This window comes from Bos mutus, chromosome 19, assembly GCF_027580195.1.
Source record: "Bos mutus isolate GX-2022 chromosome 19, NWIPB_WYAK_1.1, whole genome shotgun sequence".
NCBI classification, from domain to species: Eukaryota; Metazoa; Chordata; class Mammalia; order Artiodactyla; family Bovidae; genus Bos; species Bos mutus.
Window position 1 is genome coordinate 34,202,293 of NC_091635.1, and position 26,089 is coordinate 34,228,381.

The 26,089-nt window shown below is 57.5% G+C and overlaps 1 protein-coding gene across 3 annotated transcripts; it reads left to right on the forward strand.

Moving 5' to 3' along the window:
* Positions 1-2,270: 2,270 nt before the first annotated feature.
* Positions 2,271-25,067, forward strand: KCNH6 (potassium voltage-gated channel subfamily H member 6). Of its 3 annotated transcripts, none has more exons than XM_070388860.1 (14): positions 2,271-2,346; positions 3,165-3,395; positions 8,693-8,854; positions 9,026-9,231; positions 12,413-12,838; positions 14,329-14,728; positions 16,142-16,341; positions 16,539-16,791; positions 19,647-19,840; positions 21,544-21,653; positions 21,931-22,036; positions 22,121-22,311; positions 23,865-24,051; positions 24,372-25,067. In XM_070388860.1, exons 1-14 carry the CDS (start codon positions 2,271-2,273, stop codon positions 24,654-24,656), a joined length of 3,027 nt encoding a protein of 1,008 aa, XP_070244961.1. In that variant the 3' UTR covers positions 24,657-25,067. The 3 variants fall into 3 exon arrangements, with proteins under 3 accessions (XP_070244961.1, XP_070244963.1, XP_070244962.1); XM_070388862.1 differs by lacking the exon at positions 21,931-22,036 and having other exon boundaries at positions 14,329-14,483; positions 14,643-14,728; positions 21,544-21,628; positions 22,143-22,311; XM_070388861.1 differs by lacking the exon at positions 21,931-22,036 and having other exon boundaries at positions 21,544-21,628; positions 22,143-22,311.
* Positions 25,068-26,089: the final 1,022 nt, after the last annotated feature.

Below are 26,089 nucleotides of genomic sequence, written 5' to 3' on the forward strand. Positions count from 1 at the left end.
TGTTGCCCTGGGGATTGAGCACAGGGCAAACAGCACCTTTCCAGGCTCAGTGGAGGAGGGGAGGATGGGGAGGGAGAGCTTTAAGGAGGACATTGGGGAATGAGTGCTCTAGGGACAAGCCTAGGAAGAGAAAGGGAAGGCCTCTGCTCCTGCCCCTCTTTGCCCTTTCTTTCCAGCCTGGGTCTAACACAAGGGTGCCACACCCAGTGTATGGGAACTTACTGAGTTTGGAATGAGGCCCCAGGGGCCCCCGGGAGACTGAAAATCAATGTCTGTCGGAAATTAGGGGAACCTTGAGAGGAAGTAACATCACAGCCAGAAACCACAGAGGAGGCATCAGGGCTGCAGTTGAGCAAGCGGGAAGGTGGCCAAGAGATGGGACTGGCTTTCTCTAGATTAAAGATCTGAGCCCAGAAGTCAGGGATCAGGGTACAGAAGGACTGGGCCGAGCTCTCCATGGAGCCTACCTCTGTCCAGGTTTCAAGAGGTCTTCTTGAGTTCTGGCAGAGTCTGAGCACTTTCTGTTCTGACCGCAGGCTCCAGAGCACCCTCATTTGATGTCTCCGTCACTGCTGTTACTTTGCCTTGCTGTAATGTCCTTATTTGTCCCCATTACTAGCTGTCAGCTCTGTAAGGTCAGGACACAGTGAAACATCTGTAGCCAGCACAGGCCATGGCACACAGTGGGGATTTGGAAAATGTTTGAGTGAGTGAGGAAGTGAGTGAATGAGTGTCCCACTGCCCAAATTTCTCCTCAGAGCTCAGCACCCCATGCCCTGAGCCCATGAGAAACAGCCCCACCTTTCCTCCACAGCCAGCCTACCCCCCCCCACGACATGGGGCCAGCCAGGACAACTCAGCACCCCCCCCCCCAGGAGGCCACACTTGCAGCCCTCCCATCCCCCAGCCACAGTGGCCAACGAGATCCGCATCAGGCACTGTGGCTCTGCATGGCAAAGGTACAACCAGCCCAGGAAACCAAGCCTCTCACCTGGACTCCAGCAAAACTCTCACTGAGCCTCCTTGTCCGTCCTCCCTCCCCCACCCGCCGTTGTAAAGTTTCTTTCTTTGGACCTCCACTGTAAAGTTTCTTTCACTGGAATATTTCCTTCATGTCTAACTACTTAACAACTTGGTTGTCCATCAGTTAAATCTAGATGTGCAAAATGGCATCTGAGGGTCTTTATCATTTATCCCACCTCCCAGCTCAGCCCCTTGCACTGATTCCATCATCGGCCTTTGCCTAAGGTGCATGCCCTATTGAGTGCTTGCCCTCCAAGGATGGCTCCAAACTGGCTGTTGGACCCTCTGCAAAGCTTCAAGCTCACCAAGATGCTCAGTGAACAGTGGTCTCCTCCCACTCCTCTCCAAGAAGGCTCTTTCAGTAAACCTCACCCCATCCCCATCTGCTTATTCTATTGTATTCATTTTCAACCAGTACTCAGACACTTTTATCAGTGGTCACTTGCTAATACGTGGTTTTAAATCTGTTCTTTTCCCAAGCAGTATCTGTATGCCAAGAGCTCTCAGGCCTCTAAAGAAAGCACCTCATTGCATATTCCTTGTTTATTACACTGCCAGTACCAGGTCCTGGATGGGCTTGCCACTAGTTCTGCATGGGCACTGGGATTCAGTTGGAGGGCACTTGGTAAGGATGGGCAAAAGGTCTGTCCATACCATTGCCCGAGTCCAGTCCAATGGTCAGATCGGGAAAGAAACCTTCAGCAGAAGACCGTTTGAGGCCTTTAACAACCCCTTCGGCTCCTCCTCTCCTCCCCTGCTTGAGAGAGACGGCCTGGCAATGTCCAGACTGGCCCCCTGGTACCTGAACCGGGTCTGAGAGGGCCGAGGGCACAGTCCATTGGGACAGAGCAGAAGCTCCTCAAAGAGGCCCTACCCGATTGACTCCTGGCGCCGGACTCCCTCCCAGCTCCGCCCCTGAAGAGTCAGGGCCCCGCCCCTGCCCCACTGAGTCCCGGAAAAGTTGCCCCCGCCCCGCGGACCCCGCCCCGCCGCCGCTGCCGCGCGGCTCCTTTCAGCACCGCGGCGCGGACAGCTCCCGGGCGGCCAAGGAGGGAAGGACGCGCGGCGAGCGGCCGGCCGGGGAGGGCAGCAGAGGTGTAGACGCAGGCGGGCGGGCGGGGCACGAAGCCCTGCGGCCCTCCCCGGGGGCGGCGCCCACCGGAGCCGGACGCAGCTGAGCCAGAGGACAGGCGGAGAAGCAGGGAGCCGGAGCGCTGCCGGCTCCGGGCAGAGGCCGCGGCCGAAAGATGCCGGTCCGCAGGGGCCACGTCGCGCCCCAAAACACTTACCTGGACACCATCATCCGCAAGTTCGAGGGCCAGAGTGAGTGTGTGCGGTGGGTTGGGGCATGATCTGGAGCCCTGGTTCGGTGGCAGGAGTGGCCGGACCCTTTACTAACTTCGAATGGAGCAGGGTGGGGGGTGTCTGATATGCCAAACGCATATCCTTCCCTTCAATGTCCGAGAAACACCTTTTCCTCCAGCGAGCCCCTACTTTTACCTCCAACACCACCCTCCCTTCTGCTACATGGTGGGCAAAGTGCAGCTCCCCGCTTCACCTGAGTTGTTTTCTTGCCGGTTCTAAGCCCTGACCTCCCCTTGTATCCCTGCCATGCTTCCCTCCTGACTCCCCCACCCCACCCCCAACTTCCTCCAGAGGTTTCCTTTTCGCCCTCCTTTTCACCTCCTGACCGAGCCACTCTGGTCTTTCTAGGAGCTCACCCAGGCTGGGCCCCCATCTGGTCACACCCCTGCTCCCTCTCGCCTATCCCTTTCCCTGCTCCAGGAAGCCTTGGGCCTCTCTCCCACTTCACTGACCCCATTACTGCCCTGGTCTTCCCACAATTCCCAGGCCTGACTCTCCTTCCCCTTCTCTGGTCATCGTCCTGCTTCCCCCTCCTGACCATCCCCTCATTACTCCCAGGAGCCCCATGGCCTTCCCCCATGACTCTGGCCTTCTTGGTCTTCCCACCCTCCCCAGACCTGACCTTCCCCTTCCTTCATTTTGATCACAACTCTGCTCTGCATCCAGATCCAATCCCCCCCACGCACACACACACCAACCACTCCCACAAGTCCCTCTGATCTTTCCCTCCCTACTGCCTGGTCCTGGTTGCCATGGGCTCCCACCTCCCGCCCCAGGTCGTAAGTTCCTGATCGCCAACGCTCAGATGGAGAACTGTGCCATCATTTACTGCAACGACGGCTTCTGCGAACTCTTCGGCTACTCCCGAGTGGAAGTGATGCAGAGACCGTGCACCTGCGACTTCCTCACAGGCCCCAACACCCCGCGCAGTGCCATGTCCCGCCTGGCGCAGGCCCTGCTGGGGGCCGAGGAGTGCAAGGTGGACATCCTCTACTACCGCAAGGATGGTGAGGCACCCTCAGACCACAGATTCCGCAAGGCAGGCTCGGCCCCTCTCTCATCCAGGCAGAGTGGTCATGGGAAGGGCACCGACCCCGGGGACCAAAGGGCCTGGATGAATCTTGTCTCCTCAGCTGTATGGAGAAAGTGCTGGACCCTGGGTGCAATGCCTTCCAAGGTCCTTTTCAGGGGCCAGGGACGAGGCTGAGCCACCAGCTGGTCCTGGCCACATGCAGGGCCTCCCACACCATCGTCCCTCCCCCGTGTCCCCGGTCTCCTGGCTGTCCACTCTGTCACTGTCAGCCCCAGCTGTCAGGCAGCTGGGACGGAAATTAACCTTTCCTCATCTCCGTCTGCTCTGGGGATTAGGGGAGGAGTCACCCCCTCAAGGCCTCTGGGGCCAGGCAAGGCATGGGGGCGGCTGGCTTGAAAAGAGGGCTGGGTGAGGCTCTCCTTGGGGAGACAGAGTCTGGAGTTTGTGCTGGCCCTGGAGGCTTGTCCAGTTTGGGATATTACTGCCAGCCCAAGCTACTGCAGACAGAACAGAAGCATAGGGTGGGGGCCGAGGATAAGAAATTCTGGAGCCCTTCAAGGCCCTCCCCTCAGTACTTCAGTGTCTCCACTGGGTCTGTGCGGAGAGGAAAGAGATGGGTGGGAATTAGGGTCCCCAAAGTCCCTTTGAAATCACCTGGATCAGTGGCCCTCTCAGCCTGTTTCTGCGTCAGAATTACCTGGAACTTGTTTTCCAAAACATACCTTCCCTAGAAAGGGGCTGACTCAGAGGTGTGAAATGAGGCCCAAACAGGTATATTTGGGGAAATCCCCCTGGCAGTTTAGATGTTCTGTCAGGTTTAGGAACCACTGGCTTGGATTAATCCCTCGTTTCATGGGTGAAGAAACTGAGTCCCGAGAAAAAGAAAGAACTTGGCCAGGATTCTACTGCATGGGTCCCAGCTGGGACTGGACCCCAAGTCTCTGGATTCTTCCCTCAGATATATCTGGTCCGAATAACCCCAAGAGGGGTGAAAGGAACCCAACAGCCTCTGTGTTCCGAGGTGGAACTTTTGGGGAAGGAAGCCCAAGAGGGCCCTCCCTGGAGAAGAAAGCATGAGGGCCACTGGAGTGCAGGTGAAGGGCAGGCACCTTTGGACTGAGGCTGAAAGGTGCTCACGGCCTGGTTGCAGGGCCCTGGTGTGTGTGTGGAGCATGAACATAAGTGTAAACCTGAGCATGTGTGTGTGTAAGGTGTTTGAGGTGCTTCTTGGGCAGGTCCTGGCTGTCCCTCTGGCTGTAGTGATTAGGGGACTAGGAAGAACCTGGCTTAGTTTGGGAGCACTCACAGGGTTAACAAAGTCAGAATATTTTTAAAAGCTGTGACCTCGCCTCCTCACATCATTGCAGAGAGGTGACAGTCAAAGGAGTGAGAAGGGTCCCAGGGGAACAGGATGGGACAGCAGGGAATGACGGAGGCCCACAGGTCCCTCTGTCCCTCTCCTTGACCTCAGAGCCCTACCTGGGCCTGAGAGGGGTAAGAGCCGATCATAGACGCCTAGTGATGTCAGCTCAGGGCTCTTAGGGTCTCCTCAGCACCCTAACTGTGCCTGGGCCAGGGGCCGAGGTCAAGGTCAAACCTTGACCCTCTGAGATCCTCAGGTCCTCAGAACCCTGTTGGCGTCTTCTAGCCGTCAGAAGGAGCCCTAGAGACCTAGTCTTAGAGGTTTTCTGTGGGTGACAATGAAAAGTTACCCACATACCTGTGCGTTGTGCTTAGTCACTCAGTCATGTCCAACTCTTTGCAACCCCCTGGACTGTAGCCTGCCAGGCTCCTCTGTCTTCCACATTGCAGGCAGATTCTTTACCATCTGAGCTACCAGGGAAGCCCACCTTGACCCATTGTAGTCCAAGACCTTGAGCACCTTGGAGCTACCTGAAATTGGTGTGAAACCTAGAAAGGGGAACCTTCTGGCCAGCATTCCCCTAAGAGAAGGATGTGATGCTCAGATAACTTATGTACACCCTGTGGTCTACTCTGACCATGTGATTGTTTTTTCTGTTTTGTTTTTATCATATTCACATGGCTCTTATAGCCTGCTGAAGGGCATTCCCTTCCTCAGGTCAATACCTCCTCTCCCCCATCTTCCATTGATTAGAGGAGGTGTCACCACCCCCCCACCTCCTACAGAATTCTAGCTGATTTATAATCCTCTTTTCCTCTAAAGGGGTAAACCACTGATAGTTCTCCAAGTTCAAATAGAGAGTCTGTGGCCATACACCTCCACATTGTGCATCTGTGTAAAACTGTGCTCAAAGAGGCCAGGCCATTTGACAAAAATTACCCCATGAGACAGGGCTCAGAGACCCCTGAGAAACTGGCTCTGCTGCCATCTACCTTCACGAGGAAAAGTTAAGACCCTAACAGCTAGGAAGCATGGGGATGGCCGCAAGACTCGAGCCAATGAGAGTCTGGAGGGAGCCCTGGACAACAGTCCTACGGCTGCACCCCCTGGGGACCTGCCAGAGGGGCCCAGCCCCGCCTGCCTGCCTTGGCTGGATGTCTTCTCTGATGACCCCAAGCCAGAGAGTCCCCCAATCTCCAAGCCAGACTCGAGGAAGCCTGGGGCTCCTCCAGTCCTCAGCTCCAGTTCAGGAAGAAGGGTGTGGGCAGAGGTCTGGGCTCCCAGTGTCTTGTGTACACTTACCCACGAATGCCAGAGACACCCAGCGGGGAGGCAGGGTGGAGCAGCCGCACTCTTAGTGGCGGCCTTTGTGGCACCAGCTCTTCCCTGAGGGCTCACCACATGCCGGATGCAGGGTGTGAAGAGATGGGGACAATAGACAATACTAGAGCCTCCAAGGGGAGGGGCGGGGACTATGAGAAACTGAAGGAAGGGGCGCATCTAGAGGCAGAGAAAAACCGGGAGCAGTGTGCTGTCCGGGGTAGGAGGAGGAGAGACGAGCCCACTGTCCAAGGTCAGAGAGGTGGGCCCCGAGAGGAAGCCCTGCAAGAGAGGGCGAGCAGAGCCTGTCAACCACCCTCCAGGATCAGGGCGAGGGCACAGGAACACTACCACTCCCGGGCACCCCTTAGGGTGACACACTCACCCACTTGTGGTCGCCCACACTCACTCCTGAGCAAGGACAGCTTGTGATGTGCTTAGTTGCTCAGTCATGTTCAACTCTTTGCGACCCCATGGACTGTAGCCCACCAGGCTCCTCTGTCCATGAGGATTCTCCAGGTAAGAATACTGGAGTAGGTTGCCATGCCCTCCTCCAGGGAATCTTCCCAGCCCAGGGATCGAACCTAGGTCTCCCGCATCACAGGCAGATTCTTTACCATCTGAGCCACCAGGGAAGCCCAAGACAGCTTAGGGATCAGGAAAAGAATGCTCTGTTCTTGTCTGAATTCTCCTGTCTCCATCAGCGCGCAGGCAGTGAGTGTGAAGGTCAGGCAGGGGGTGTTACGTGAAGCTGCCCTCCAGCCCTCACTGCTCGGATGGGCTAGTCTTTGGTTCACTCTCAGCCTCAGTTTTCCAAAGATAGCATCAGTAGGTACAGGCTGGGGCTTGGCAGCCCCTAGAAGCATAGAGCCTGGAAGCCCTGCCCAGCTGTGCCAGCTCCCCACCAGGCCAGATTTCCGCAGTGCCAGAGAGAGTGAGGAGAGAGAATGGCCTTGGGGGTGCTGTTTCAGGCCACTGGCCAAGGAGGCTTCCTGGGTGGGTCCCAGCACCCAGGCCTTGCCCTGCCCTGGGCTGACAAGTGTGCCAGGCTCTGGTCTGGGAAGCAGGCCCACAGCCCTGCAAGCCCAGGAGTGGGTCTCAGAGGCGAGCAGGCTGCCTCTCCTTGGTGTGGATATCTCCCCTGGGGCCAGCGCAGCAGCTGGCAGATGGCTGCCTGGTGCTTGGGAGTCCGGGAATCTGATCCGGGAGATTCTTGCTCCAGGGAGGAAGGTGGGAGGGAGGAGGTGGACAGCTCGGCTGCACCCCAGCACTGAGGGGGTGAGAAGGTACCAAGGGAAGGGTGCACCAGAGGGTGATCTGGGGAAGAGGGATTCTAATGGACCCCAAATTAGTAATAGCCTTCCACCCACTCACATTTACACTCATTCTTTCATTCACTCAGCTAACAACACCTTGGACAGGTCCTGGCCTCCAGCAAACAAGACAGACGAATCTGCCTTCTGCTAGTCATGTTTACCCTAGTCCCCCGCCCTTAGCGTCCTTGGACGTGACACCCATCAACATTGAACTGAGGGATGTGGGATGACCGGGTCCCGTGGAGCAGGACGCACAGGGCATCCACCCAGCCTGCTGCCTGGCCTCTAGGGAACATGGCAGTTTCAGCTTGTTTTGTTCCACTCACCTATGGGAGAGGGAGCAAGGCCCTGGAGCAGAGAAAGAGGAACAAAAGGGCCAAGGGCTGGGTCTGGGCTGCCTGTGATGGCTGCATAAGCGGCAGGAGAGCCTGTCCCACCCCCACCCTGCCATCTATCTCCCTCTCCCTCTGCAGCCCCCAGGCCACTGCCCCACCTGCCCCACCCCTAGTCCCAGCACCTCTGCCTTGAGATGACAGGCCCCTTCCTGGTCTGGAGCTGCAGCCTGGCCCTCACTCCAGTGTCCTCGGCCCAGACGAGTCCCTATCCCTATCCAAACTGTTGTGTATGAGAGCGCAGGGCTCTCCGCTCCATGGCCCCAGCCCTCCTTGATGCATGGCTCAGCCAGTCCTGGCAGGTCAGTTTCTCAGAAGCCCAGGCTCTGCAGAACAGGGGTCCGAGTATGCCCTCCCAGGGCTCCATGCGCCATCATGGAGCTTGAGGCCTAGTGCCAGTGGGCTCGGTGCCCAGCACTTGGTGTGTTCTCAGTGAGTTCCCTCCAGCATCAGGGGAGCAGGACATCTTTGGGGAACAAGAGTACAGGAGCTGAACCCAGGGCCAGCCAGAGCTACATGGGGGTAGGAGACCCAGCCTCACTTCCCCACTTAATCCACCCCCATCTGCTCAGCTTTAATTACAGCAGAAGCAAACCTCAAGGTTAAGCCCCGAGCTGAGGGCCGAGTGTGGACTTGGGCCCGAGGCTGCATTATCTCCTAATGAGGAGCTTAGCGGCTTTCTCCACCTCTGCTCTGTGGGCGGGGCCCTGCTGGGCAGTGTCACTAACAGCTCTGGTCACTCTGCGGGCCTCCTCCCCCACCCACGGCTGCTCTCAACTTGACCTTAACCCAGCCCCCTGCCTAGCTTCCCCAGGCCAGCTTCCTGCAGGAGAGGAGCCCTCCGGGGACATGCTACCCTCCCTTCCCACGGTGTTCACAGCCTCCTGCTTCCGCTGCCTGGTGGATGTGGTGCCCGTGAAGAACGAGGACGGGGCGGTCATCATGTTCATCCTCAACTTCGAGGACCTGGCGCAGCTCCTGGCCAAGCGGGGGAGCCGCAGCCTGTCCCAGCGCCTGCTGCGACAGAGCTTCCTGGGCTCGGGTGAGGACGGGGGCAGGTGGAGGGGGTGGGGCAGGGGGGATGGGAGGGGGCGGGGCGAGGCCGGGGAGGGGGCGGGGCGAGGGGCATGGGAAGGGGAGAGGCGGGTGGCGTTTTGTGGGGGCAGCATCAGGTCCCCAGCCCTGACTGCTGTGACCCGGGCCTTGGTTCCAGATGGCTCTCACGGCAGGTCGGGGGCACAGGGGCCTGGCGCGGGCAGGGTCAAGTACAGGACCATCAGCCAGATCCCGCAGTTCACACTCAACTTTGTGGAGTTCAACCTGGAGAAGCACCGCTCGGGCTCCACCACAGAGATTGAGATCATCGCACCCCACAAGGTGGTGGAGCGGACCCAGAACGTCACCGAGAAGGTCACCCAGGTGCGGCCTGCAGGCCAGGGTGGGTGGGGCTGTGCTGGGCCCTACAGTCCCTCCTCAGGCCCGGGCTCTGGACTCCTCCAGGGCTGGGTGAACAGAGGGAGCCGGCCTGCCCAGCCTGGTGTCTGGTCTGAGCTCCAGGCCTCTTGTCCTGCTAGAGTCTGATTCTTCAGACCTAAAGGCCCACCCTGAGACTCCCACCCTGACTCCCAGCTCCCAGACCCAGGGGAGGGTAGGTCAGCAGTGCCACATCCTAGGCCTGGAGAAGCTGAGAGGGGGAACCGGCAGGACACCTTGGGACCCGCCCAAGGCTCTGCCAGTCCCAGAGAAGGAGAAGCAGAGAGAGGAGGTGTGAGGGCCATACTGAGAAGAGGGTGGGGAGCCCCAGCCCTGCTCCTGCCCCTGGCCTTCGAGGTGACAGCCAGCCCCTAGGACAGGATGCTTCCGCAGTCCAGGCAGTGGGGAGGAAACCTGGCATCTTCAACTCCCTTGGCGCGGGTCCCTGGGGAACAGTCAGGAATGCCTCAGCCCCTCCTTGGCCAGCCCAGGGCAAACTGCCCTGGGTTCTCTGTTCCAGCTGACCACACTGTCCCTCCTCCTGGGGCCTGATGCCCCGGTCCCCAGCTGACCTCTCCAGAGGGAAGTGCAGAGAGCACTGCCTAAGTTTCAGGGGCCCTGCCACTGTCTGCTCTGTGACCTTGGGCAAGAGACCTGCGCCTTTTCTGGGCCCCAGGGTCCCATCTGGAGGAATGACTTGAACCACATAGTCTCTGAGGACTCATTTGACATTGAGGGTGCTGGCCCTAGGAGGCACTGAGAGATGCCTAGGCCAGGGCTGAGCAAGGGGGTGCAGGGCAAGGTCAGGGGCCTCCTCCAGCTCCCCTGGGACTTTGCTTCCTGAGGGAATGGAGCAGCTCTTTGCCTCCCACCTCCTTTCACCTGAAGCATCCTCTGTGCTGGAGCACGTGGGCTGGAAACTCCTTGTGACCCAGCCACTCACCAAGTACAAGAGCCCTGGGGCAGAAAAGACCCCAGGCTGTAGGGCTGGACCCTTGGACATCAGGCAGGGCGCGGGGGGCCAGTGACCTGGGAAGCCCACCTAGCTGTGCATCTGGGGACCCTCAGGTTGGTGACGGGGTGATGGGGGCTGTCGGGCTGGAGAGTTGTGCATGGTCCCTGCCCCAGCCCCTCTTGGCTTTACTAACCCACCCCATATTGTCCCTAAGGAGGGGAGGAGCCTGCCAGAGCTCAGAGCATGGCCCAGAGCAGGGAAGTCACACCGGCCTCAACCAGAACTCAAAGGGCCTAGAGGGCTGTGAGCCCATACCTGGACTCCTATGTCCTGACAGCCCTGCAGCTCCGAGGTCACTGGGGAGGCCCCTCATGCTGGCCCCAGAGGCGGTGGGAGACTCAGGAGATCTGTGGTGGAGGAGGTGGCACCCTGACCAGAAGCCCCCAGGATGGGGACACGTCTTCTGACCCCACCGTCCGAATTCTGACCGCCTCCCTCCCTCTCCATGTGCTCTGCTGTTTCCTCCTGGTTGGTCTTGAGTAGCCAGGGGTGGACATGGCCATGATGACCCAAGCTCTCCGTGCTCATTCAGTCCCCTTTAGTTGAGCCCCCACGTGGACTAAGAGGGGCATGTGGGATGAGGGAGCTGCCGCTGTAAGTCAGTGGAGATAACTGTGCTGTCAGGACATTTACAGGGAGCCGGGAAAAATCAAAAAACATGGGTCAGGTCTGTGCAGGGTCAGAGGAAACTTCCCAGGGAGGCCAAACAGGAGCTGAGGCCAAGGCTGAGCAGGAGGTCCCTGCAGGGTGAGGATACTGTGGCCCCTCCCAGGGGTTTGGATGGCAGATGGGGGACCGTGTGGTTGAAACCAGCCTTTGGGTGGATCTTCCCTACTGTGATCCCATCTGCTAATGGACCCGGCTTTCAGGGCCAGAACCTTATGTTGCAGATTTTCTTAAACCAGAACCATCTGCAGGGCCCTATCCTGTGTGTGTGTGTGCGGGGTGGGGTGATGATCCATGGGACACCTTTCAGGCCCCATCCTTGTCAGGGCAGTGTCTGACATCGGATGAGCAGAGAGGAGTGATTATCGAGTGTAATGGCCTGTGCCATCAAGATGTACTAGCTTGGGACTTCCTTGGCAGTCCAGTGGTTAAGACTCCGAGCTTCCAAGGTAGGGGACATGGGTTCCATCCCTGGCCAGGGAACTAAGATCCCACATGCCGCACGGCACTACCCATAAAAACAGATGCGCCAGCTCATTAGTACAGCCAACAGCCCCATGGAGTTTGTGGTCCTTTGTCGTCCCCTTCTGCCGGTGAGGGAACTGAGGCTCACAGAAGTTACAAAACCTGCCCCAAGACAGACAGCAATGTCAGACCCCAGATCAACCTGGGAAATCTGGCTACAAAAGGCATGCCTTCTGCTCCCAACTGCCCAGGCTCACGCTGGGCAGAGCCTGGGCATGTTAGGCTGGGCCCTGGTGATCGTATGTTGGCCTAAGTCTCAGAGGTGGGGGTCGGAGGGGCAGAGCAGAGGGGGTTCAGAATGCAATGATCAACACCTCCTTGGACATGTGCAAAGTAGTCAAGGCCACCAGTACCCAGACCCATCAAGGGTCCAGGTTAACTATACACCCCCAAAATTTGATTCCTTCCGTGGAAGGCTCTGAGAGTTGGCCCCAGAGTGGGCCCTAGTGGTCCAGGCTCCAGAGGGCCCTCAGGAATGAAGAGGCTACTTTGGGGGTAACTTGTCCCCATGCAGAACCTGATCACTGGAAACTTCCCAAACCCACCAGACAGACTAGTCACCCCTCATCACCCCCTCAATCGGCCTGAACCTGGCCCCCCTTCACCCTCCCCTGTCCTGTCTTCACCCACTCCAGCCTGGCCTGTTTATGAGGGAGTTCAAACCTGGGGTCACCATGAGACAGAGCTGCCCCCCGCCTCTGGACCCCACCTCCTCCCAGCAATCCTGTCCCCTTAGGAACTGTCCCTGTCCTATGGGCCACACCCCCATCTTTGCCTCATCCCCTCTCCCCTGCACTGCCCTGCCACCCACCCTCTCCCACATCTCCCTTCCTCGGCCTCACCCTTGCATCTCCACCCCTCCCAGAGCCATCTCCCAGGCAGGGGCCACCCGGCTGACCTCTGCCCGGTCCCCACCCCCAGGTCCTGTCCCTGGGAGCGGACGTGCTGCCAGAGTACAAGCTGCAGGCCCCTCGCATCCACCGGGGGACCCTCCTGCACTACAGCCCATTCAAGGCCGTGTGGGACTGGCTCATCCTGCTGCTGGTCATCTACACGGCCGTCTTCACGCCCTACTCAGCCGCCTTCCTGCTCAGCGACCAGGATGAGTCTCAGCGCGGGGACTGCGGCTACACCTGCAGCCCGCTCACCGTGGTGGACCTCATCGTGGACATCATGTTCGTGGTGGACATCGTCATCAACTTCCGTACCACCTACGTCAACACCAATGACGAGGTGGTCAGCCACCCCCGGCGCATCGCCGTCCATTACTTCAAGGGCTGGTTCCTCATCGACATGGTGGCCGCCATCCCCTTCGACCTGCTCATCTTCCGCACCGGCTCTGATGAGGTGAGCAAACCCTGTTCAGGCCGGCCCCCCACGGTCGTCCCCTGCGCCCTGGGTACAGGTACTACCTGGCATGGGGCACCTTTGCCAAAGCAAGTGGTGGTAGGAAGGAGGGACCTCAGACATCTGTCACCTCCCAGCCCTGGAGAAGGAGTGGCTGGGGCTTCCCCTAGGCCTGGGTGCCCTCTCTGTGCTCCCGAACCCCGCCCCTTCTGGGACGGGCACTCCTATGCAGCTCACCCATCCTGCTGACTTCTACACCACAGTTACCCTGGAAATCCACAGGCTGCCTCTCAGGGCAGCCTGACTGCCTCCTCAGCCCCAGCCCCTCCACTCTGCCCACTCCGCCTCTCACGGCTGACATGAGGGCATTTTCATGCTGTTCTCGTAGCTTCTAGCCCCACTGTGTCCTTTTGTTCCATCTCCTTGGGATCAGCTTTATTGTTATTGTTGCTTTAATATTTATTGTTTATTCATTCACTCATTCATTTATTTATTTGGCTGTCGGGTCTTAATTGCTGCCTGCGGGATCAGCATTGCATCACGCGAGATCTTTCGCTGTGGGGCGTGGACTCTCACCAACTCTCTCATTGTGGCTCTTGGGCATAGGAGTTGTGTCTTGAAGGCTTAGTTTTTCCGCAACATGTGGGACTTTAGTTTTCTGACCAGGGATGGAACCCATGTCCCCTGAATTGCACGGTGGATTCTTAACCACAGGACCGCCAGGGAAGGCCCTTGGAATCAGATTTCCACTCAAATAGCTCACCTCCTGTGTTCCAGTCACACCCCAATCACCTCTGCCCCAGCCCCACACCTGCCAGCCTCACCCCCTGCACACAGGAGCCAGAGCAAGTTTCAGATCACTTATCTGACCCTGACCCTCATTCAATCCAGTCTTCAGAACTTTCAATGGCTCCCCAGTGGCTTGGAATAAAAGCCAAGCTCTTTGAGGAGACTGTAGCCACAGCAGCAGCCCCTGCCCACCTTCCAGGCTCATTCCTCACCACTTCACCATCTTCTGCTCTGTGCTCCCGTCTGCAGAACCTCCTTTGGTTCCCCAGGTGGACCGCGCCATTTCACACATCCATGCCTTTGTTCATATTGCTTGCTCCCTGTGCCTGGAATGCCCTTTCCCTCTCCCTCCTGTCTGGAGACCCAGCTTCATCTTTCAAGACTCAGCTCCTGTGTCACCTCCTCTAGGAAGCCTTCCCTGCCTTGTCGCTGCAGACTTTTCCTCCCCTTCCTCTGTGCTCCCCTTAGACTTCTGTCCTGGCAACCATAAAGCTATTTTGAGATTTAGGCTGAGAGCTCCTTAAGGTCCTACACGGTGTCCCACTGCTGAGAGCCTGGCCCAAAGCAGGCTTTCCATAAGTGTTTGTTAAATGACTACGTGACCATACCTGCAAGAGAGTAATTGTGGTCCTAAGGGACCTCAAGGTCACAGTCTCTCAAGGGCTGACCCTAGCCCTGGGGCCCCCTCCCTGCCTCTCCAGACCACAACCCTGATTGGACTGCTGAAGACAGCGCGGCTGCTGCGGCTGGTGCGTGTGGCTCGGAAGCTAGACCGCTACTCTGAGTATGGGGCGGCCGTGCTCTTCCTGCTCATGTGCACCTTTGCGCTCATCGCGCACTGGCTGGCCTGCATCTGGTATGCCATTGGCAACGTGGAGCGGCCCTACCTGGAGCCCAAGATCGGCTGGTTGGACAGCCTGGGCGCGCAGCTTGGCAAGCGCTACAACGGCAGCGACCCAGCCTCCGGCCCCTCAGTGCAGGACAAGTACGTCACCGCCCTGTACTTCACCTTCAGCAGCCTCACCAGCGTGGGCTTTGGCAACGTGTCCCCCAACACCAACTCCGAAAAGGTCTTCTCCATCTGCGTGATGCTCATTGGCTGTAAGTGTCCAGGGCCTCACCCACGAATCCCAGGTTTAGTTTTGCAATGAGATATAACACAGTAACAATTTCTGTGATTGGCAGGTCCTAAGTTTGCAGCACAGTGAATATTTGCATGTGTGTACACTAACTGTGGGCTTCCGTGGTGGCTCAGACAGAATCTGCCCGCAATGCAGGAGACCCAGGTTCGATCCCTGGGTTGGGCAGAAGAAAATGAAGGAAATGGCAACCCACTCCAGTATTCTTGCCTGGAGAATCCTATGGACAGAGGAGCCTGGCGAGCTACAGTCTATGGGATCACAGAGAGTTGGATATGACTGAGTGACTAACACTTTCACACTAACTATATACAGAATCTATAGCCCTCGATATATACCAGGGATCAGGGCCAGCTGCCTCATTTTCAGGGCCTCGTGCAAAATGAAAATGTGGAGCCCTTTATTTAAAATATTATTAACTATTTCAAGACAGTGAGAGCAGAGCACTAAACCAAAACCCAGGGCCCTTAGCACAGGTCCACATTGATGAATTGTGCTTGCCAGGCACTTTTCTTTTCAATATATGTTCATTTGGCTGTGCTGGGTCTTAGTTGCAGCATGCAGGGTCTTTAGTTGAGGCATGTGAACTCTTAGTTGCAGTATGTAGGATCTAGTTCCCTGACCAGGGATGGAACCGGGGACCCCTGCTTTAGGAGCATGGAGTCTTAGCCACTGGGCCACCAGGGAAGTCCCTGCTAGGCACTTTTCTAAGTCCTTATCAGAGGTCCATGTTTTGTTCCCATCACTACTCCATGACAGCCATAGTATGAGCTGTTTACAGACCAAGGAACTGAACATCCTAACTTGCCAGGGGTTACAGAGAGACCCAGTTCCAGCCCAGGGGGCCGACTCCCAGGGAACCAGCTCCCAGGGCTGTGTGCTCTCAGGCCCCACACTGTGCTTCCTGCCTTTCAAGACATGTGGCCTAGGAACAGGAGAGGCAGTGTGGAATGTTACACGCAGATTAAGTTGTCATGTTGAGAGTATTTAGAGATGTGAAAGCCCAGAAAAACAAAAACAAGGGGGGAAAAAAGGGTGAAAACAAGAGACCAAAAGTTTTCTTTTTATAATATTTTTACAACTTGAAAGAGAAAACAAATCTGAACTAAAAAAACCCATTGCCCTAGTTCTTTCTTCTCAGGAGTTTGGCCTATGGGGCCCCGGAAGCTGCCAAGACGCACAGGGTGGAAGGAGGAGGGCAGGAAACCCAGGGGTCTTTGTTCCCCCCCAGACACCCTGGCACCGTCCTGGACACTTCTGACCTCGCCCTGGACAGAGGGTCCCTGGCTGGGGGATCCCAGGGTGGGGGAGGCTGGAGCAGGCCTGGTGGAGATGCTCTGGAGCTCAGCCGCCGCATCCCGCCACCCTGCCCCAGCCCTCATGTACGCCAGCATCTTCGGCAACGTGTCGGCCATCATCCAGCGCCTGTACTCGGGCACGGCTCGCTACCACACGCAGATGCTGCGGGTCAAGGAGTTCATCCGCTTCCACCAGATTCCCAACCCGCTGCGGCAGCGCCTGGAGGAGTACTTCCAGCACGCCTGGTCCTACACCAACGGCATCGACATGAACGCGGTGAGCCCCTGCCCCTCGGGCCCGGGTGGGGCGGGCCGCCTGGCTCAAGTCCCAGCTCCGGCGAATGCCCCCGGGGCAGGGCGGTGGGGGGAGACCAAGGTCCCGCAGGCACTGGGCGTCCCGGAAGCCTCCTTACCTCCCGCTCCCCCAGCCCCCGCCCCGGCCGCGCCCCGCTGGACGCCCCCGCCGCCCCGCAGGTGCTGAAGGGCTTCCCCGAGTGCCTGCAGGCCGACATCTGCCTGCACCTGCACCGTGCGCTGCTGCAGCACTGCCCCGCCTTCCACGGCGCCAGCAAGGGCTGCCTGCGCGCGCTCGCCGTCAAGTTCAAGACGACGCATGCGCCGCCCGGGGACACGCTGGTGCACCTCGGCGACGTGCTCTCCACGCTCTATTTCATCTCCCGCGGCTCCATCGAAATCCTGCGCGGCGACGTGGTGGTGGCCATCCTCGGTGGGTCGGACGGGGAGGACCGGACCGGGGGTGGGTAGGGTGGGAGAGGTGTCTTGCCTGGACCAGGCGGTTCCCAGGAACACAGATGGCACCTGCCACGTGATGACCATGTGCCACAGGGGAGCTTGACACCCAGCTCACGGAATCCTTCCACCAACCCCAGCCACAGGCTCCATTTTCCTGATAGGGAAGTTGAGGCTCAGAGAGGTCTGGTAGGTGGACAGACAGGGATTCCAGGGCTGAGGAAGTCCAGGCAGGCTGCGACTTTTTCCCGCTTTTGGGAAGCTCGGGGTAAGAAGGCAAGGGTTTGTATGGGGTGGGGGGCGGGGGTCACTGCAGCTGCAGGGACAGCTGGACTTTGGAGGAAGGATAAGGGACTCTGGACAGGGGAGAGATTGGGGGGCACACACAGCCTCTGCCGCTCACCTGGGGCAGGTCACTCACCTTGGGCAGGTCACTTGCCGTGTCTGAGGTGGTTCTCATCTTCCACACCTCCCCCCTGCCTTCAGCCCACCCCAAGCCCCTGACCAGACCATCAGCCTCCCCGTCCCCTGGTGCCCCTGGCCGGGCTTCCCTCTACCCCTCCGCCCAGTCCTCTTCCTCTGGCCTGCCCTCGCTACATCCTCACCTGGGCCAGCTCCTTGCTTTCATGATCTCAGCCTCACCTGTGGCACATGGACCCCCAGAGCTCTATCCCGGCTCCAGTCTCTCCATAGACTGGAAAATTCCTTTCATCTCCAGACATGGCCATCCTTATATTCCACAGGCAGACCAAACGGCTTATCTTAATCTGAAATCATTATCTTCCCTCAAAGGCAGCTCCATGGACATCCCTGTCACTGTGAACCTCTCACTGCCCGGGCCAGAAACCTGGGAGTCAGCCAGGGAAGTACCCTCCTCCTTTCCTGGCCCACCCCCACCATCCAGGCAGCCACAGAACCCCGTCTGTTCCCTGCATTGAGATCTCTCTGTCCCATACCTGTCTCCATGTCCCTGCCTGGACCCAGTCCTCACTCTGTCCTTCCTGGGCAGGTGTCAGGAGCTCCTTTCCCACAACCCTGAACCTGGTGTACCCCAGACTCCATCTTCCACCTGCCAGTGACCTGAAATTCACATCTGTGCATGGTCTTCTGCTCAAAATCTTTTCATGGTTCCCTATGACCCATGGGGCAAATGTCAACCCCTGTGCACGGCCCTCCACATTCTGGCCACCCCTGGGTCCTGCCACCTTCCCTTTGGTGGCTGCTGCTCTAGCCATCAGACTACTCAGTTCTCTGCACCATCTGTCCCACCCCTGTTCCTCTGCACATGCTGCCACTCCACTCGGAGTACCTGCCTCACATCTGTGCCTGGCAGACCCCAGGCATCCTTCAGTGCTGAGCTCAAGCTCAGCTCCTCTATGAGCCCGTCCCTCATTCCCAGCCAAGTTTAGAAGTGCCATCCAGGTGGGAGAGAGATAATTATTATTAATAATTAAGAAGCCAGTCCAATTTAAGTTTCAGTTAGAGACATGAACTCTCATTTTGTCCTGAGTAGAAATGGACATAAGGTCATAATCCTTCTTCTACTGGAAAACTATCACTTTATAATGTTGCCCAGATTTCTAGCTTCTGGGTTTTATATGTGACCCTGGAGAGTCCTTCCCTTCTCTCAGCCTCCTCAGTCGCCTCCTCTGTAAGAGACCTTTTATCCTGTTCTCCTGCGGGCACATGTCCTGGCCTCCATCCATCATTGAGCAGACACTTAGTAATGTTTGTGCAGAATGGCCAGGCTAGGGGGCTGGACTTTCCTGTGGGAAGTGGCCATCATAATCATGGTCTGTGGCACTCTGGCCCTGGGTTCTCTGCCCTGAACCCTGACTGCTGCACAGACCACAGCCTGCTTCCTCCACCGGATTGCCTTTCTCCTGGAGGACCAGCCTTCCTAGATTCTCACAGCCAGGCTCCACTCCAGTAGTTCTGTAAGACCCTTCCCCGCCTCCAACCACTCCGGGTGGGATGAACCCCTCCCTCTTCTGTAGGCCTGTTGCTCTTGGCTCCTACTTGTTCTGAGGCTCTAGAGATCATTCTGTAATCTGTCTGTTGGGGATTTGGGGGGCTCCCATGGGTAGGACAGAACCCTAGTCATGTTTTTATCCTGTGGCTAGCACAGTGCCTGGCAGCAGAACGGCCCAGCACCCTCACCACCTGTCCCCGCATCCAGCCCAGGTCCACCCCGTGACATTGTCCATCCTAATGCCTTGCATCTGCCTGTCTGGTGCCTCTCGCTCTTCGAGGCACTTCCTCCAGCATCACCTCTGCTCCTCTGGACCGCCCAGGGGGGCGGCCAGGGCAGATATGGTTAAAGCCATTTTAGAGATGGGGACACCGGGGTGCAGAGAGGGCCATGCCAGTCAAGTGGCCCACAGTGGGAGTGGGCACCGAAGAGAGAGAAGCCTGAGGTGCTGTCCCAGGGAGCTGGGTGGTCCTGACCCCTGGTCTCCGCCACTCTGCAGCTCCATGGCCAGCCTGAGAGGAAGAGGTTGGGCAAGGAGCCTTTGGTGTCTCTTCTGCCTGCTGTTCCCTGGGTAGGGGTGGGTAGGGGCAGTTCCCAAGCAAGTGGGAAACAGGAAGGAGATTCTGGTAGAAGGTGGTCCCGAGGATCCTGGAGATAGCAAGGGGACCCACAGGCTGGGGTGGCAGGGGTCTCTGCATACTCCCTTCCCTCAGCCAGCACATCCAGCCTTGTTCCAGGCACCACCCCCTGCAGGATCCCTGAAGCTGGGCGAGGTCAAGGTTAAGAGGTCCTCAGGGAGGCTCCTCAGAAGAGAGCAGGGAGCCAGGCCCTGGAGATTCCCCCACCCCTCTGGCTGGCAGGAAAGAATGACATCTTTGGAGAGCCCGTTAGCCTCCATGCCCGGCCGGGCAAGTCCAGCGCAGATGTACGGGCCCTGACCTACTGTGACCTGCACAAGATCCAGCGGGCAGACCTGCTGGAGGTGCTGGACATGTACCCTGCCTTCGCAGACAGCTTCTGGAGTAAGCTGGAAGTCACCTTCAACCTGCGGGACGTGAGTCTGGGATGGGTGGCCCAGGTTGGGGGTGGCCCTCGGCCAGCGTGTAATGGGCCATGGCCAGTCAGCCTGCTGAGCGCTTGGGCTGCTTGGCTGGAGAGGACCCGTCTGACCGCTTCCCTTCTTTTCAACCCCCGCTCTTCATCCTTTGTCATAATCACTTCTGTGCCTCCCATGGCCAACATAATGCTAAGTATGAAGATAGCTACCAATTACGGAGCACCAACTATGTGGTAAGCGCTGGGCTCCTTCTACACAATCTCATTTAGTCTTCCTGCAGGTGGTGTTAGTATCCCCATTTTCCAGATGGGGAAACTGAGGGTCCTAGCAGACAAATGACTAAAGCCACAGTCACACAGTAAATCATATAGTCAGTGGCGCAGCCAAAATGGGACTCAAGTTTGTGCATCTCCATAGCCCAGGCTTTTCCCACCACATCCTTCCAAGCTGCAAGGTGGGAGTGGGGGGTGGGGGGGGGCAGGCAGCAGTGTCTCCCATCCATGAGCTCATGGTCCAGGTCCCAGAGGTGTAAGCAGTGATAGAGCAATCTCTCCTCTCAAATTTATTACTCAGTGGAGGAGATTATAATAACTCAAGAAGAAGAAAGAAAAAAAAAGAAAGAGCTAAATAGTTCTCTCTCTTTTTTTTTTTTTTTGGCCTTACCAAGCAGCTTGTGGGATTTCGGTTCCCCGATCAGGGATTGAACCTGGGCCGCAGCAGCCCAGAATCCTAACCACTAGGCCACCAGGGAACTCCCAAGAGCTCCATAGTGAAGAACCAAGGCAGTCTCAAGGGTGTGCAGTGAGACCAAGTAACTGTGGAGCTCAGGGTGGCCAAGGCGTGGGATAGCCAGTACAGAACAGAAGTGCCCAGAAGGGTCTGTGTGCAGGGGAGGGCTGGGAACCAGCTAGTGGGAAGGAGGGGGCAGGCGCGGCTGGCAGGGGCCACAGTGGCTGAGGCCCGGGCACTGAGCCCCCACCCCTGGCCTCAGGCGGAGGGTTCTGCTGGCCCAGCCCCGCACCCAGCATCTGGAGGTGGAGCTGAGGCAGGTTTACCTGCTCCGGATGGCCCTCCCCACCCTGCCCTCTGCTGTCCTCCCCTCCCCAGGCTCTCCCCTTCCCGCCTGGCCTGTCTAGGAGGCCTCTTGTGAGGACTCTGCCTTGGTGGGCGGCGGGGGGCAGGGGGTGCCCAGCTGCTAGGAAGCATCAGGTGGCCCAAGTGCTCAGTGGCTGGACACTCGAGCAAGAGGGCTGTGGTATCCATGGCCTGGGACATCTGCAGCCCCTGGGTGCCCCCAAGTCCTATTACCAGGGGGGTGGGCTGCCAAGGGCATGGATGGGGCACCCCCGAAGGGATTGGGACTTCCAGACTTCCACCCCTCAGGGAGAATTGTCGCGTTGGCCCAGGCTGAGGGCGGGGGTCCCAGAGCCCTGAGGAAAAGGAAAGAGAAAGCTCCCCTGCCTCCCCTACCCCCACGCTGCTGCTCAAGGCAGCCTCTCGCGGGACTCCCTGGGGTCTGCCCGGCTCCAAGCCCCTGGGCATCCCTGCCAGTCCACGCAGGAGAGGAGCTGCTGGGAGCACGCTGGGGGTGCCCAGCCGCCTGCAACCACCCTCCCCTCATTGCCACGGGGGTGGGGGAGGGGAGAGAGGCCCAGTCCCGGCTGTGGTCCCCGTTACTTGATGCTCTTGTTCCCCACAAGGCAGGCGGTGGTCTCCAGTCATCACCCCAACAGGCTCCAGGCAGTCAAGACCACCAGGGCTTCTTCCTCAGTGACAACCAGTCAGGTGAGCAAAATCGGCCCCCGCCAGAGTCTGCCCCTCCTGCACCTGAAGGCCCTGCCCAGCCTCCTGGCCCTTGGCAGGTCCTCCCCTGCTTCTCCTAGGAGAGGCCTCCTCAGGCTCAGCATCAGTGGCCCCTGTACCCCTCCTCCCCCTGTGTTCTCAGAGCCTGAGTGAGGGCTGCCCGCAGGGGTGGATACCGGCCCGCCCCCGGGGCTGCACATCAAGGTTCTACAGGCCCTGCTGGGCGGCAACTCCCTGGACAGTGAGGCCTGGGCTGAACATCCCCACCTGGCCAGCTCCCGCAGGCTGGGGCCCCACCCCTGCTCCCAGGGCTACAGCCTTCTGGGTCCCAGAAGCCAGGCCTCTATGGGGGCAGGACACCCAGGGAAGGAGATGCACTCCTCCCACCCCGTGTTCCCACAGCAGGTAGGGAACGGGGCCCCGGCTCTGCTCGAGAAGGCCCAATCTCCAGAACCAGCTGGACCTTGGCTCAAGCTTCCCTCTCCCCATCCTGCAGGTGCAGCCCCTTCCCTGAGCATCTCAGACGCATCTGGCCTCTGGCCTGAGTTGCTGCAGCAGGTGCCCCCCAGGCCAAATCAGAGCCCCCAAAACCCTCAGGGAGACTCAGACTGCTGGCCTCGGGAGCTAGGCTCCAGGCTAGAGCAGCTCCAGGCCCAGATGAACAGGTGGGTGACTGACCTGTGGGCAGGGATGGGACAGCCACAGAGGGCAGGCCCGTGGCAGGCTAGGCACGGGCGCCCCCTCCTGGTGCCTCGGGGACATCGCTGCGTGTCCCGTGGCTTTGAGAATGAAAGTGAAAACCTGAAAGTGAGTCACTCAGTTGTGTCCGACTCCTTGCGACCCAGGCAAGAATACTGGAGTGGGAGTCCTTTCCCTTTTCCAGGGGATCATCCCAACCCAGGGATTGAACCCAGGTCTCCCGCATTGCAGGTGGATTCTTTACCAGCTGAGCCGCAAGGGAAGCCCAATGATTTGAGAATGGCCAGCCCCCTTTAGCTGCAGACCTCCCCAGCCTTCTCACTGAGGACAGTTCCTTGGATGGCTTGTCCCAGCAAATCGGGAACATGCCAAGTGGGGAGAGGGGTGTAACTTCATGCCGAAACAAATTCTGTGAGTCCAGGACTCCCTGGTGGTCCAGGGGCTAAGACTCCATGCTCTCACTGCCGGGGGCCTGGGTTCAATCCCTGGTCAGGCAACTAGATCCCACATGCTGCGGCTAAGAGTTCTTAGGTCGCGTCTAAAGATCCTGCGTGCCACAACTAAGACTCGGTGCAGCCAAATAAATACATATTTAAATATAAAAAAAAATACCGTGAGCCCTTGGAAAAGGGGTGTGGCCTGTGGATGTCAGGGCTGTGTGGCAGAGTGAGGGCTTAGGGGCAACACAGTCCTGGGTTCAAATTCTGGCTTGGTAACTTACCAGCAATACTGTGTATAAGTAACAACCACTCTGGGCCTTGGTTTACCCTTTTGTGAAATGGGGGTAACCAGAATACCTGTGTCGAAGCTTCATGACGAGGGCAGAATGTCTCTTTCTCAAGCACCCTCTGGGAAACAGTGATAAGGAGAGCTAAGCATTAGGCTGGTTTCTTGTAGCTGGGGGTGGGGGGCGGGGGTGACTTCTCTGGTCACCAAGGCAGTACAGGCGTGTTTGGGTTACCTCCACCTATTCTATAAGTTGTACTGAAACATCTACTTGAGTTCTTTCCTTAGTACCATTCCTTCAAATTAAGTAATTTGGTACCCACCGTCCCTCCTAAAAAAACTTCACTGTGAGGACTAAATGATGTGTGCAGCTGCCTGATCACTGTGATTATCAGAGTCAGGGGTGTACTAAGGGGAATTTGGGCGGAGGCTGTAGATTGTAGGAGATTCCCTGGTGGCTCAGACATTAAAGAGTTTGGTCTGCCTGCAATGCAGGAAATCCGGTTCAATCCCTGGGTCGGGAAGATTTCCCTGGAGAAGGAAGTGGCAACCCACTCCAGTATTCTTTGCCTGGAAATCCCATGGATGGAGGAGCCTGGCAGGCTACAGTCCATGGGGTTGCAAAGAGTTGGATGTGACGGAAGCGACCTCACACTCATGTAGATTATAGCGGGGAAATAGCTTCATCCAGCAGGGACAGCCTGCAGCCTACAAAACTAAGGGCTGCCCTCAGGACCTAAACTGCTCTTGCCAACCCTGACCCTGACCCTGACTGTGGGGTTCTGCCTGGCAGGCTGGAGTCCCGCATGTCTTCAGACCTCAGCCGCATCCTGAAGCTCCTTCAGCAGCCCCTTCCCCAGGACCACACTGGCTACATCTTGGGAGCCTCCACCTCTAATGACCTGGCCTTGTTCCCTGCAACCTCAGCAACTCAGAGTCCAGGAACTCGGCTGCCCCGGGGTGACCCACCCCCGGCACAGGTGAGCAGTGGAGGGGACCCCCAGGGGCTTGCCTGGTGGCGGCTGCATGTCTTCCCCCACCCTTACCTTGGTCTCAGTGGTCATCTGGCCCAGGGCCTTTGTGGCCTGAGAGCAGCTGTGACTTCTGCTGTCCTCCCTTATGGTCTGAGTCACAACAGGCAGCCTGGACAGGTGGTAGCAGAGCCCAGACTGTGACCACGGACTCCACATCGGGAGCAGAGGCAGCAGGATACATCTCCTGCTGCTTCCCAACCCTGAAGTCAGGGTGCCTTGGGGAGGCTCCCCACCCTGCTTGCCCCCCTCTTTCTTGCCCCCCGCAGATGCCCAGCTATGGTGACATGGATGAATGGAGGCCGGAGCCCAGGAACTCTTCCTCTAGGATGCCCCCCTCTGCCGTGGAAATGGACAGAACTCTGACACTGTCCTCAGAACAGAAGCAGCCCGAGGGGCTCCTGTCACCCCTGGCCTCCCCTCTGTGTCCCTTGGAGGTACAGGGACTTGTCTGTGGTCCCCGCTACCCCTCCCTCCCTGAACACCTCAGCTCTGTGCCCAAGCAGTTGGAGTTCCAGAGACATGGCTCAGATCCTGGGTTCTCAAGGAGCTAGAGCCACTGTGCCCCAAGATTTTTTAAAAAAAGCACTATGAAGGAACTGAATGTGGGTAAGGTGATAGTTAAGGATGTGGGGGAGGCAGACAGCCTCTAAACTAGCCCTTCACCTAGAGTAGCTACAAACTGCCAATCCAGGTGACCCCAAACGGTGCGGGTGAAGAGGCTCGTGACTTTCCCCAGCCTCCTCCAGGGCTCTCTTTAGACAGCAGGGCTGGTGGAAGGTGGATGAGCCTCAGGCGTGGAGGTAGCTGCCAGGACAGAGGGCTCAGGGAAGAAAGGAGACATTTCTGATCTTTTCTGTATGAGAGCCTGACTCTGTGCAGAGTCGTCACCTCCCAGCTCAGAACTCTCCCCCACCATGCAGCCAAGTCCCCAGGGTTGGTCAAGACCTCCTGCCGAGAGCCTGTGAACCAGCTAGAGACGGGAGTGCCCTCTGCAGTGGACACATCAGGGCCCAGAACTCCAGCCCTCAGCCACCCTGCCCTTATGGTTCTGTGATGACCTTTGGGACCTAATGGGCAGTAGAGGGTCTCAGAGCTAATAAAGTCTGCACACTTCATGTTGGGCTGGGTGTGTAATTTGTCTGAGGGTAATCAGGTCCTCGCTGGGGCTGTAATCCTGACAGTTGTGATCTGCTTCCAAGGAGCTGTGTGTTAGGGACCTGAAGGTGACTCCACTGGGTCTTGGAGGCCCCAGAGTAAGGGGCTCTTAGCCAGGCTGGGGTGAAGGGAAGCAGAGAGGCACTGGTATGGTAGCCACAAGGAATCATGACAAGAGCTAACACTTCCAAAGCACTCTTCTGTGTAAGGGGATATCATGCTGGCTGCCCTGCAGATATCGTCGACTCTGCAACAAGCCTATGGGGTCAGTATTATTATCCTCATTTGAGAGAGAGGGATCAGAAGTAGAGAATAACTAAGAAATTTACCCATTGGTGCCAAATAAATGCTCGTATTTATTACCGAAAAAAAAAAAAAGAAATTTACCCAAGCAAGAGGAGAACTTCTGGGGTGCTGGTACTCTTCTGTTTCTTGATCTAAGTGCTGATTGTATGAGTGTGTTTCAGGTTGTAAGAATATGTGCACTCCTATGTGTAAATTATACTTTGATTTTAAGAAAAGAATATTTCCCAAAAATATATCAAAAGGAGGACATAATTTCAACCCAGATGGTCTGGTTTGAGGACATGTGCAGTCAACCACTCCACTGAAATGGGCTGTTGTTCAAAAAGTCACAGGTCCTGTCCTTTTTCCCTAAAAGAATTTTGAAAATGTATTTCTCCTTTATACATTTTGAGTTGACATCTGGAGTTTTCCACGATAACTTTAAATAGTTGCAAAGGACACAATTTCCAGTGTGTTGTAAATATTGACACTTTATAAACTGTTGCCTTTATATTGGTCCATTTAGATCCAAATAGCAATGATT

Excerpts from the sequence above, each read along its gene's own strand:
- KCNH6 (XM_070388860.1), top strand. The coding sequence starts at position 2,271 with ATGCCGGTCCGCAGGGGCCACGTCGCGCCCCAAAACACTTACCTGGAC. Across the intron at positions 3,396-8,692 it reads CCTCTACTACCGCAAGGATG|CCTCCTGCTTCCGCTGCCTG; the intron begins GTGAGGCACCCT and ends CGGTGTTCACAG. Across the intron at positions 14,729-16,141 it reads CTGCGTGATGCTCATTGGCT|CCCTCATGTACGCCAGCATC; the intron begins GTAAGTGTCCAG and ends ACCCTGCCCCAG.